The sequence below is a fragment of the Anneissia japonica genome, unplaced genomic scaffold, assembly GCF_011630105.1.
Source record: "Anneissia japonica isolate Jap-2015-1 unplaced genomic scaffold, ASM1163010v1 scaffold1665_len535045_cov187, whole genome shotgun sequence".
Taxonomy (NCBI): domain Eukaryota; kingdom Metazoa; phylum Echinodermata; class Crinoidea; order Comatulida; family Comatulidae; genus Anneissia; species Anneissia japonica.
Window position 1 is genome coordinate 422,391 of NW_022727261.1, and position 13,753 is coordinate 436,143.

The 13,753-nt window shown below is 33.9% G+C and overlaps 2 protein-coding genes across 2 annotated transcripts in view; both read left to right on the forward strand.

Annotated features, from left to right (window-relative positions):
* Positions 1-3,031: 3,031 nt before the first annotated feature.
* On the forward strand, positions 3,032-7,698 carry LOC117113651 (ferric-chelate reductase 1-like). The gene is made up of 5 exons (XM_033257056.1): positions 3,032-3,601; positions 4,710-4,808; positions 5,326-5,488; positions 5,815-6,117; positions 7,078-7,698. Exons 1-5 carry the CDS (start codon positions 3,350-3,352, stop codon positions 7,128-7,130), a joined length of 870 nt encoding a protein of 289 aa, XP_033112947.1. The 5' UTR covers positions 3,032-3,349; the 3' UTR covers positions 7,131-7,698.
* Positions 7,699-9,894: 2,196 nt separating this feature from the next.
* The window catches only part of LOC117113646 (protein rtoA-like), a 19,121-nt gene continuing 15,262 nt past the window's right edge, over positions 9,895-13,753 (forward strand). The window contains exons 1-5 of the mRNA XM_033257049.1: positions 9,895-10,485; positions 11,219-11,296; positions 11,712-11,789; positions 12,289-12,366; positions 13,279-13,356. Coding sequence (XP_033112940.1) covers positions 9,970-10,485; positions 11,219-11,296; positions 11,712-11,789; positions 12,289-12,366; positions 13,279-13,356 — 828 coding nt within the window. The 5' untranslated portion in view covers positions 9,895-9,969. The remainder of the gene's footprint in view (positions 10,486-11,218; positions 11,297-11,711; positions 11,790-12,288; positions 12,367-13,278; positions 13,357-13,753) is intronic.

The following is a 13,753-nucleotide window of genomic DNA, read 5'->3' on the forward strand; positions in this document are numbered from 1 at the left end:
ATCAAATATATTATAAATATAGAGATGTGTATAAGAGACAGATATATTCCTATATTCGCATATAAAGTACTAAATAGGCCTATTTGGGAATTTATTGTACTTCACCATTCTTTTTCTATCTTAGTTTGGCTATTATTCGTACGGTGACAAATATTCATACATCAATGGAAACGTACGCTGCCAATTTATACGAGATAAGAACATCTTGCCTGGAAGCGTGAATTGGGTGGATATGGAATCTAATCAATACCACTTCTTATTCGCTTCAGGACCAAATGCTCGACCAGGTGAGGGCTTCAAAATGCTGGTAAACAAAGCAGTGTTACTGGTTTCTTCTGCTTTTTTTTTTAACTGGTTTTATTTTAAGATATTTCATGGTCTTTCATGGTCTGCGCCTTGAGAACTTTCTAAAGTGAATATGTGCGCTATATAAATCGTATTTATTATTATTATTATTATTATTATTATTATTATTATTATTATTATTATTATTAATATTATCATTATTATTATTATTATTATTAAACAAAAATTACATTGGATTTTTTATTCTTAATATTTTTATCATTAATATTATTATTATTGTCATTTTCATTGTCATCATCATTATCGTTGTCATTATCATCATCAATCATTGTCATTATCATCACCAATATTATCATCATCACCATTATTATAATCATCATTCATCATCATCATCATCATCATCATCATCATCATCATCATTATCATGCATTCTGATTATTACTGTATTATCATCATCAGTATTATCATTATTACCATCATGCATCATCATTATTATTACTGTATTATTATTATTTTATTATTGTTTAACCAATTAACAACAGTGTCAGTATCCATTTGTATCCAATACCACATTAACATCAAAGGTACCGGTTGTTAAATTACAGGTGAGGCAGCAAAACACAAAACGATACCTTGTGCCTCTACCAACAAAGTAGATTTGACCGTTAACCAACCAATAGAGGCATGTCATAAACCTGTCTCAGACGACAATGACGATGATAACGATGCCAGCTTAACTTACGGTAAGCTTTTTTGTTGCTACTGTCATTAACTACAATTACACAGACAATCGCATGCCATGCAGTCTGTGTCTGCATAAGTTTTGTAAATTCAACACACCGTGTTTTCTGTGTAATTGTATCAAGTGACAGTAGTAGAATCGGGTGGCAGAGGCCAGATACAATTGAAATTTAAGTAAGATCTAAACTAACTGTTCCTTTTTATGTTAATTTTCAGGTTGTTTCTTAGTAGTACTTATTGCATCAATCGTGGCCCGCGTTTTCAAAGTATGATACCAACGGATAATAAGACGTTTCACAAAACCATGAAGAAAAGAATATGAACGTAGGCAGACTTACTGACAAATTGATTTTGAGCGCATTTCCTTCATCAGAATTTGTTACGTTGTATTCTATGTTTAAGAGAAAAATAACTGTGAACATTTTGAAATTTAGATTTGACCGTTACATTTGCAAATTGCTCGTTCATAGGACATTTGTTAGTATTCCAACCCTTATAAAGAACATACCATACAAGTACTTAATGCGGTTAAATAATTGTTTATACGTTAATACTACGCTATAAAAGTCCCCAACCATTTACATTGCCATTATTTTATTGGCGTTACGATAGGACGGTGCTTCGCGCGACGATGCGTCAAGCCTTTACGTTTTCAAAGGCGCGACGGTAACGTTGCGTCGAGCCATAAACATTCATGAATTTGTCGACCAGGACAAATTTGTCGGCCGAGAGTATCCGTCGTGCTTAACATGGTAGAATCAAACTGTAAACTCATTGATAAAGAAAACTACGTATTCTTCAAATACAATACCTGAAAGAGAATATTTCTTAGCAGATATCCTGTGCATATTTATTATGGTATTGTTGCTACCTGGCGTTGTCCTGCAATTTGATGTTACTTTCGTGTTTTCAATCTGTTTGTTTTGATGTACAATTTTTTTAAATGTTAAATGAAAGACTTACGGTACATAATTCTTGATAGTAGGCCTATTGACCTCAGGTGTAAAATCTTTATGGATAAATACTCTCTCATAAAATCAAATATATTATAAATATAGTGTTTCATACTTAAATCGTCTCTTATTTTTGTCTCAGTCACACGAAGACACTCACTTGCACACACGGAGTATTTTTTTCATCTTCATCATACAAAAACAAATCAAAGTTGCTACGTTGTATACCTACTATGAACAAAAACAGATCAATAGATAAATTATAGAAGAGTCCAATTATAAGGAACAAATGCTGTAGATTGAAGCTCGTATCTATATACCTTCAAAGAAAAGGGCTAACATTGTAGAAAGAGAAAAACCTGATGACTCATTGAAAAAAAAACATGAGTGATACGAATAAATCCTCGAATAGCTTGTAAATGAACAACATTTTCTTATTGTTTGAGCAAATTAACAACACTTGATTTTATATAAGCACTCTATCTTATCTATACGTATATTTAGATCTATAAAAAATGTATGTAAACGCAGTAAATTCATAGATAAATATTAAATATCCATTTGATACGTTCACAGCTCGGTTGTTTTTTTTCTGTTTATATGTAATAAAATACAAAAAGAGAATATAGGCATTAGCTTTCCAAGTGTAATAATCACATAACAAGGTTTTTTTACGTAGGTTGGTGCGTTTCCTGTATACATGACATTAGCATTATACATACAAATTTCAATGCGCAATTGGCAAGATAAATATTGAGGATACCAGACATGAAATCAAATTTTTCTAAACAGTGGAAGGGTAAAAGTTTTGGTTAGCTAATTTGATTATTCATTAGGCCTAATTTAAAATCTTAATTCAGATACTATCTACACAATTCGTTGTGTGTTGACCGTATCGGGTCAACTTACGTCATCAAGTAAGTAGTAAACAATAAGCTAACTTTCTAGGGAGAGAAAAACATTGTCTGACTCAAAAAAAAAAATATGGGTCATGAGAAAATAAATAATGAGTAAGACGAGTAAATCGTCGGATAGCTCAAAATAAATGGACGCTACCCGTACTGTCACCACTACTATAAACATTTCCTTATGTGGTTATGAGAATGAAATGAGCTAGATTGCTTAGAAGGACGGGGTAACCGTTTAGGATGATTTCACAGCTTATTTCGCAGGAAATACAGTCAATGCGATAACCGAAGGCTTTGCCAGTTCATTTGAACTTTTGCCAGTCGAAGTTACAATCACAACTGAAGGGCAGAAGACAACTCTTTGAACACGTCACGAATTTACAGAGAGCTCTTCCTTCAATTGTCCCGACTCCTAACAGAGGTGTCCCTTTTCAGGCAACCATGGCTGTTGTGCTCCTAGCGTTACTGGTTCTCTCTGAAGCGATTGTAACCGAAGGTTGGGTGGAGACTCGTTTTATCTGTCCAGTAAACACAGTTTGTTTTAAAAGACCGGTGAATTGTGAACAGAATGATTGTGAATATTTTGTTTCTGCCAAAGAAAATCCACGTAATTCGAACCAGATTATAATCGATTTGAAAGGTAGGTCCGACGGCTGGATCGCCCTTGGACTATCACATGATGAAATTGCAATGGTAAGTAATTTTCTGATAACATTTTATAGGATAATTCATTTATTGGTTACTCCTATATGTGCATATGTTTTATTTCTTCGAGTAGCGAGCGAATTACCTCGTTGGCCTTCACATTGGAATGTACTCCAACTTCGGCTCGGCCGGTTTTTTGCAGGACTTGAACTAGGAGAATTAGAAATGATAAGCAGGCAGGTAACAGGGGCGGATCCAGAGATGTCCATAAGGGTGGGTGGGGGGAAGCGAAATTTGGGCCGATCGAGACAACAATGTTCTAGGGGGTCCGCGAAATTTTTGTGTTCTAGACGCCCGAAAATAACATTTGAGGCGTTCTGGGTTATCATTTTTTTTTCTTTTTCTTTCTTTTTTTCTTTCTTTTTTCTTTTTTTGACCTCCCAAAAGGGGGGCCGGGCCGCCCCCCCCCCTTAATCCATCTTTTTTCTTTCTTTTTTTTACCTCCCAAAAGGGAGGGGGGGGGGGGGGGGCGGGCCGTCCCCCTTAATCCGCCCCTGGGTAATAAACACAAAGATCCATCTTGCTCCCTGCATATTACACATGAAACTCAATTTAGGCTATATAGCTCAATCTACTAATTAGCAAACTAATCAACTGCTTGCCGATTGATTGATTGATTGATTGGTTGATTGACCAACCAACGCATAATCCTAAACACAGCACATTATAAAGTTATTACAGATAAATAAACACTATCGGGAAATAGCATTCAGAAAATAGGATAATCTGCCGATAGCGTTTACGACACTTTTTTTTACATTAGCGTGGGGTAGGGTGAATTTAAATCAATTTCTGAGTGCGGTGTCATTTCAATTACCGGAGAAGCGTTAGTCACTACCGGTGACGTGTTTCCAGAGTATACGTAGTAGGCCTAGTATTATAAACTTTATAATATTAACTGAATTTAAAACGTTTACCTTTATTTTTTAAGATAATAATATGCAAAGATATTATATTTTCAATTCTTATTTAGTCAGTTTATTGATATAAATAATAATCAAATATTAATATCTACCCATGAGTTACTAATATGTTACGATTCTTATTATTTTCAAAATGTCATCTTTGCATTTACTTTATACGTTTGAATTTCCAGCATGAGGATGACGTCATGATGTGCATTCGTAGAGGCGAATACGTCACTCTTGAACGGCGATGGAACACAGGCGGATTGAATCATAAGTCATCGTCTCAGGTATGCCTAAGACTGGAATGACAACCCTGGTGAGAATATTGGAAATAAACAGGCCGAGACTTGAAGTTTCGTATTTAAAAAAACACAAACAATAATACATAAAATAAGAATTTAAACTTGATACAAGAGCACTGTTACTGGATTGACCTGGGTCAATATCCCTATACAGCAGTTCTAAAGGTTGATAGATGTTGCCATACAATTACAATTCTGCTTGTTTAATTCTAATTTTAATTAAAAGTGTAGACATTTATAGATAAATTAAATTTATAAGTAAAAATATATAAATCCAAAAATGTAAATATTCATGTACAGTAAGGTATTTTAATGCTATTTTTACTATTTTGCAGTGCGATTAAAGGTTCATAAACAGTTAAAGATTATTATATATAACACTATACAATATGTTTATATGCCTCTAAAAAGTATGTATATAACTATATTACTGAATGTACTTATATACTATAGTCAATACATTGTCATTACACACTGCGAATTTACATTTACATATTCCCAGGCCGGAGTAACTGCATACGGGAACGCATACAGCTACCAGAATGGAATGTTGCGATGCCAATTTGTCCGAGAGAGACAGCTCCCTCAAGATCCGCTGCACTTTTTTGAAATGGATTCTCAGTATCACTGGATTGTCAACGCTAAAGGCCCCGTATCCCCTACAGGTAAGGTTCAGTACATGCTAAATAAAAAAAATAACCTCTGATTCTCTCTGATTAAAATCCTTGTTTGTTTGGTTATTATTCAATGTGGTTACAATTAAAGCATAGTACAAGTTACTAATAGGGTAGACTACTTGATACTATTGAACATGTTTTAAGCATTGGAAAATAATTAGTAATTCACGCTTCCTGTTGAAGATTCACAGAATAACTGTACAAGTAAAACCTTGTTGAGTTTTCTTTTAAATGTGTAACCTCCCTTACAGTTCATTCTCCGATTTATATGGTTATTATTGCAGCTTTACTATCTTAAATAATGTTTATTACAGGAAAGCCACTACAGCATACGAGGTATCCGTGTATATCTTCGCAACAAGTAACCGTAACAGACAATATGCCGATTGCTGCGTGTACACGCAGAGAATGGGCCGGTGGCCGTGGTAACAGACCAATCGGTGGAACAGGGGGAGGAGGAGCAGGAGGAGGGGCTGGAGGTGGTGGTGGAGGAGGGGGAGGTGGTGGAATTGTTATTAAAGACGGAGGAGGTAACGGTGGATACGAAGGTGGTTTTGGTGATCGTAACGATATCAAGCGGAATGGTGGAAATGCATGTGGATACTTACGGAAGCCAGGTGTGTATCTGCGTAACCATGAACAATCCATCGATGTGTATTACAATGTAACACTGTAATATCTAAATCTATCTATGCCTATGCATAATATAATATAATATAATATAATATAATATAATATAATATAATATAATATAATATAATATAATATAATATAATATAATATAATATAATATATAAAAAAGATAAGGGATTGTTGGCGAAGATCACTAAAAGGGCGGGGCGTGCAATAGGAGTAGATTCTTCTAAGCTCAATTTTAAGTATAATGCAGGTGTTCTCTCCATGGTAAAACGCATACTTTCTCAAAATGATCATCCACTCTACAACGAGTACAATTTTCTCCCATCCCATATCCGTATTCCCTCTTTACCTAGTCGTACTAAACGCTATAACAAATCGTTTGTTCCACATTCTATTGTAATTTACAACAAATATGTTGAAAGATAATTTTTGCTACCCATGGAGAGAACTCCTTGATCATATCATATCAATATCAATCTAATTAATAATTGTAAATTTTATTGTATTACCTAGAGTATTTCTTTGAATTGTATATATGGAATTGTTTTTGCCGTTTAACATAACTTTTTCTATTTTAAATTGTAATTGAATTGTGTTTCTTAACCTTTTATATGTAATTGTTTATTGAATTTCTTACCTTTTATTGCAGTGTATAAATGAAGAATTTTTGATGTATTTATTTTAAATATATTAGACCAATAAAGAATAAAGAATAAAGAAGAATAATATAATATAATATAATATAATATATTATAATAATTATAATATAAAGAAATGAAATATATGTATTATTATAAGCCTAATATGATAATATTATGATACAATAAGGCACACATATATTTTGTGTGTTTTTGTGGACGGTGCCCATAATTATTGCAGTAAATCTACACATCAAACGAAAACAAACGAAATTATATTTTCTCTCGATTTGATTTTAGCATTGCTGCTGGTAATTGGCGTATCAACAATCGTCGCCATGGTGATCATGTAGCGCGGGAAAACCAATTCATATTGAGGAGTATACCGTTGTGATGCGTTCGCCTGATTGCTTGGTTAGTTTATCCAACACCATGAGCTCAATAAGCGGCTAGTCCTGCTTATTTCTTAAATGAACAAATGAATGGCGAAGGAAATGCTTCAATCCGCCCTGCGTGTAGGCCTAAATTATTTGGCGAAATGTCGTTAATTTCAGTGCATACTTATATCAAGCATATAAGTATTACTTTTTTCGCTTTCAATAGTGCTGTTTTATTTTATTCTACGTTTTTTCCGTTTGTTTCTGTTTGCGATGCATATTTGTTTTTATTGTCTTATCACTGCAATTTTGTCTTATTGTATACATTTTCCCGCTCTTTCTACTTTCAGTAGTGCCGCTTTTTCATTAAAGTCTACTTGAGTTTTTGATGTTTAATATACTTGTAACCACTTTTTAGGCCTATGCACTAAGTCACATTAAGCTATTGCGGTAATGTGTTATTTTCATCTTATCTGCTATAGTACGATTTAAGATTTTTTTCTATGTACTTTTCGTAGTGCAATTTTCTCTTAAGCCAAATTCTTTGTTTTGATATAACTCTATATTGATGGTTAAGCGTACACACTAACGAACTACTACAATACAATGTATCCGCTCGAGCTGTGGTAATTATCTAGGTCAGGTCAAGCGACAAAGCGCAGAACATCTTACTTTTAAATAATACAATACTTGGTTAGTCGGTTGACCTTGTCGTACACGACAATGACGATAATATATTTTAATGTCTTTAGTAGCTGTATTATGATCGAAAATCTGACTAATCCGTGGAATTATGCTTCGTTTATGTTCACTGTCACCAAAATGATTATGAGTTTGGAATTGAAAGAAAATCGAAATATGCAATGTCAATGTATAGATTAAATAACTAGGTGTACCATTAAAAAGAAATCAATGAACAATTTGCATCTATTTACTGTTTACAATTATTAATTTGTTTAAAGAAGTAACTAACAACTTAAATGTAATACTACTCAAATAGTATATTTTAATAATATTTTTTTAAATACCAGATCGTAAGCCATTGATTCCGTTTACCAGTTTACAGTAGCTATCTGGGGCGGATGCAGGATTTCGAGGAAGGAAGTCCGGGTGCGTGAGAGTCCACACCACCTCAGGCCCACCATGGTTGGAAGGGGTACATTTTGAGAATGGACCTCTGGGTGCACGGAAATTGCACTCTCATACCTTAAAAATCGTACTGGTAATTCATATCAACAATACAACAATTAGTTTTCTTAATACAATTTGGGATGAGGTGTGCGAACGCACCACCTGCACCCGCCTCTGCTTTTGGGAGTGGAGTGACGACGTCGTATCTAACTGTTTGTGAATTTTTTCATTGTAAATTTCTGGCTGCACCTAGGTACAAGCATAGGCTTAATACATTATATTGTCGTAATGGGTAAATGTAATTTTCATTCAAAAAATCTGTTGTATGTCCATATCTAGCCATGATGTGCCTATATATGGTCATGATGTGCCTATATATGGTCATGATGTGCCTATATATGGTCATGATGTGCCTATATCATCATGACCATATTTAGGCATGTCACATAATTTTGTCAAATCAAATTTGATAGTCTGGACAGGGCTTTAGAGTACGCACGAAAAGTATAATTGTCATAATTCGTGAGAATACAACTCAATAGCCACCGGAATATCACGATAAGAAAGTATAATACATAGAGGCCTACTCCAAGTATTGAAATGCACGCCATCGTGTTGGGATTCAATATTTCGACATTAATTATGTCATCATCAGGAATTAATTAATTCGGAATTTCACGAATTAAGTGTATTCTTATCTCTTTGTCGCCATCAATCTTCTTTTTTTTTTCTTCACTCACTTTCTTACACATATTGGTATGTGGTTGTGTCTGGGGTGGGGGGCGCAAGCTAAGGCGACTACACTCCGTGTACTCTACACTTGCCATACGCTCGGTGAATGTTAAGTAAGCATATACGCACGAATCGAAGATATATAGATCAATAAGTATACTTTCCGAATCCTGAGAAAACAATTTAACTTCCACCTTTATGTGATAAATTTATGTTTTCTTCTCTCTTTGTCCACCAATTGCATCAATTGAAACCTTCTTTTCTCACTTTACTAAACATGTCGGATAATTAGAAGCTTTTAAGTCCAATCAAGCTGATTATCAACACATCTTAAAAGTCTAGACCTTCTTATGTTCCGAGATAACATAATAATTCGAGGATCATTATGGAACACGTTAAGAGGTAGGGCCTAATATTAACCGCCCCTTATAAACTTACTCCACTTGTTTCGCGGTACGGTCGTTTTCAAGCAGCACTTCATGATGCCATAATATTGACATATCACCATGACGTAATACTTTAATTCGAATAATACGTTAAAGTTGTACATAGAGACTGTCCCAAGATTTAAAACAAAAACAGGAGGAACAATGTTATGTATCCGGTAGCGGGATGACAATAGCACATTACCGTATCTATTTGGATAACAGATGAACAGAAAAATCCCCCTCTAAACCACACCTTCAGAACATAAACGCAGAGGCGTTCTTACGAACATTGTGTCTTATCGGAGAAGTGATCACCTGACAACATGTTACAACCACTTTAAGACTCAAGTTGGCAGATGGTTCCCCCCTTTGATACACTCAATACGGATATTGTATTTTTTTCTTGACTAGTTAATTTGCATAGTATTTGTAGCTATATATACAGTTTTGTTAGGTAGTAAAAGAGCATTGGTAGGCAGCCGATTGCATTGAAAGCACCATCTTGAAAAAAAAGTTTAATCGATATGGATCTTAAATTGGTATTTATTGCTGTTCTTCTCTGCGTATGCTTGCTTAATGTTTCGGCAAGCAAAGACGAAAGCAAGAAGTCAGGCAGTGGGGGTGCTGGTTCACCTGGTAGCGATAGCTCTGGTAATGACAGTTCTGGAGGTGATCGTTCTGGTAGCGACAGTTCTGGTTCTGGCGGCCAATCGAACAAGAAATCAGGCAGCGGTAGTTCTGGTAGCGATAGTTCTGGTTCTGGCGGCAAATCGAACAAGAAATCAGGCAGCGGTAGTTCTGGTAGCGATAGTTCTGGTTCTGGTGGTAAATCGAGCAAGAAATCAGGCAGCGGTAGTTCTGGTAGCGATAGTTCTGGTTCTGGTGGTAAATCGAGCAAGAAATCAGGCAGCGGTAGTTCCGGTAGCGATAGTTCTGGTTCTGGCGGCAAATCGAGCAAGAAATCAGGCAGCGATAGTTCTGATAGTCGACCTAACAGTAGCAGCTCTGAAGAGAAACCATGCGTGTCTTCAAGGGGCAGAGTAAGCATTTTTTAATGACATGAATACATTGATATTTTTACTTAATTAATAGTATCATCATTAGTATAATAATAATAATAATCATAATCATCATCGTCATCATTATCATCATCATCATCATCATAATCATCATCATCATCGAGTCGCCATCATCAGTACAATCGTTATTTCTATTTATTAGTTAACTAATTAATACTATCATCGTCATAATAATATATCTATTATCGTTATAATAAATATTCTTAGTTTTTAGCAAGGATACAGTATATGTATATATACTGTCTCTTATACACATCTAGATGTGTATAAGAGACAGCTCTACTGCAGATGGTTGGAAATGCACTCTCAGACTTTTCAATGTTTAACAATTACTTAATTAAACCGGATGAAGGATCAACAGTCTAAATAATAATTATTTATCATAACAAGCGTATGAAACATGTAATACTTAGTACCTAGTCTTGTGGTATTCTGGCGAAAGCATGGAACATAAAGGAAAACGGTGCAACTTTGCTGTTTTATATCTTTATATACCGGATGGTTGACTAATATAGAATTTAAAACTAATGTATCTGAATAAAATTTGAAGCACTTAATATTTAATCATCTTATAATTTGTTTATATTTCTATAATAAATATTATTCTTCAAAATCATTGTTGTATTATGCGTACATTTACAAATACAACCTTCAATTAAGTGATATATATCCTATTCTAAAAATATATTCACAGTGTAATGCGGATAGAGACTGTTGTAGTGGGCTCTGTAATAGTCGTAGATGCCAAAACTGCAAGACAGTTGGTGCCTGGGTAAGTAAGCCTACACATAAATGGACCTCTTTGAATGGAGTATCGATCAAACTTAACTGACCAATCAGAACACTAGGGCCAAAAATACGCGTAGATTACACAGATACACGTGTTTCGTTATATACTTTCATTTTGTGGGAAGTTAGCAACGGTCCATTTCCTTCATTAATACATTATATTATTTATAATATTTTTATCATCAACTTTGGTGGTGTTGCGCCACTGCAAACAATATTAATAGTGTCATTTGAACAACTGTATGGGTTTTTTGTCACATTGTTGTGTTTTTCTTGTATCGTCAATTAGAGGCATTTTTATTGAACTTTATGTCATACTTGAATTTACTCATTTATTTTTTTTTATAAATCGGAATAATTAGAAATATTAATTAGAAATCGATTTATTTCCGATATAGTGTTCTTCAGACAGTTCCTGCTGCAGTGGAGACTGCAAGAATAACAAGTGTTTCGAGTGCAAACAGCTTAGGGAATGGGTAAGTGTTAAGGTCTAGAACAAGCTATCACAAGTGAAAGCGTATCATATCTAGTTAGTGTTGTAGGTCTAGTTTTGTTATGTACGGTTTATAGAATTTCGCTGGTTTATAGAATTTGTAACTAAGATTCTTAGATTGATTACCAGCCAAAGGTTTCGCAATAAATAGGAACGGTATTTAGGTTTATATAATTGACGTCTCATCATTGTTCTTCAATTGAAAGATTGGCCTAATTTGCTTTAATCATACAAAATAACCATGTCATAAATATTTTTGGTGTTACGTATTTGCGATATATAAGATTCACTTAATTGTAAGAAAATTCTTAAACGGTTGATCAGACGATTTAAAAGTCTACGCAATATATAAGAACGGTATTAAGTTTATACAACTGACGTCTCTTCATAATTCCTCAATTGAAATATACTAGCTTGCTTTAATTTAACAAAATACGCATTTCATTAACATATTTAATTGTTGTAATTATTTTGATATGCAGTGTTCCTCTGATAGCGACTGTTGTAGTGACGATTGTAGAAGCAACAAATGCTTTGAATGCAAAGAACTAGAAGAAAGGGTGAGTAAATTAGTTTCTCCTTCCTTTGTAGTGAACCAGTACTTTTAAAGGTTAAAGGTTATTCATATTGCGCAAAATACGAGAGTCTCTATGCGAAGAACAAGTGAGAAGATGTAACTGGAAAATTTAAAAAAAAGAGAGAATCCAAGCCAGAACCCAAACCGCAGTATGGGGATACGCCCTCGTCGCTGGGCAGAGATCTATCAAAATGTACCCTATTCAGAGCACCAATTGAGTCTCGGCCATCCCAGGACTCCGGCGCCTCCTATCCTGATAGAACTACAAAAAAGCTAGCTGGCTTTTATTCATTATTATATCAGAGTACAAACAAGTCAAATCAATATCAATCAATACATCATCAGTATTATCAATACATATCATAATTTTGTTCGATAAACTTTTCGGCCAAATATGTCAACTATCTTTTTTATATATTCGTTTTCTCTCACTCTCTATTTTGTGAGTGTTAGCTCTATTTTATCCTTGCTTCACATGGATTTCTATATACAGTATTGTGGTTTATCAGAAAACATCTCTCTCAGGCACAAAAGCAGTCTGAGCTGTTACTTTTGAATATTTACAGTATCATCACATTACAGGGTAATAAGGGCAGATCCACAGATATCCGAAAGAAGGGACAGAAAGGGGGGGGGGGGCGACTGAGAGACAATACTATCCTAGGGGGTCCGGCATGCCCCTGCGAAATCTTTGTTTTCTAGAAGCCCAGAAATAACCTCTGAGGCGTTTTGGGCGATCAATAATTTCTTTTCCTTTCTTTAGTAAAAATAAAAAAAATAAATAAATAAAAAAAAAAACACGAATAAAACATCGAATTCATACTTCATTATCTACTTGTATATTGGCTTATCAAATATGGTTGTATTTAATTGTTCTTATTATTTCGATTTATAGTGCTCCTCGGACAGTGAATGCTGCAGTGGGGGTTGTACGAACAATAAGTGTTTTAAATGCAAACAACCATGGGAGTGGGTGAGTGATGTTATTTATAATAAATTCTCTCACGTATAATAATAATAATAATAATAATAATAATAATAATAATAATAATAATAATAATAATAATAATATAATAGATTTAGTCATGATGTGTATAAAGTTATTAGAAATATTTTAGTAGGCCTGTGTAATTTGAACATACACATGAACATAAAAATATATATATATATACAGTATATATAGAGCCTATACAGTATATATATACAGTATATATACATATATATGTATATATATATATGTATATATATGTATATGTATGTATTATGTATATGTATATATATGTATATATATATATATATATATATATATATATATATATATTTTTTTTATTTTTATCGATATAAAAAAAAAATAAAAACAAAAAAAAGAG

Excerpts from the sequence above, each read along its gene's own strand:
- LOC117113651 (XM_033257056.1), top strand. The coding sequence starts at position 3,350 with ATGGCTGTTGTGCTCCTAGCGTTACTGGTTCTCTCTGAAGCGATTGTA. Across the intron at positions 4,809-5,325 it reads ATCATAAGTCATCGTCTCAG|GCCGGAGTAACTGCATACGG; the intron begins GTATGCCTAAGA and ends ACATATTCCCAG. Across the intron at positions 5,489-5,814 it reads AGGCCCCGTATCCCCTACAG|GAAAGCCACTACAGCATACG; the intron begins GTAAGGTTCAGT and ends TGTTTATTACAG.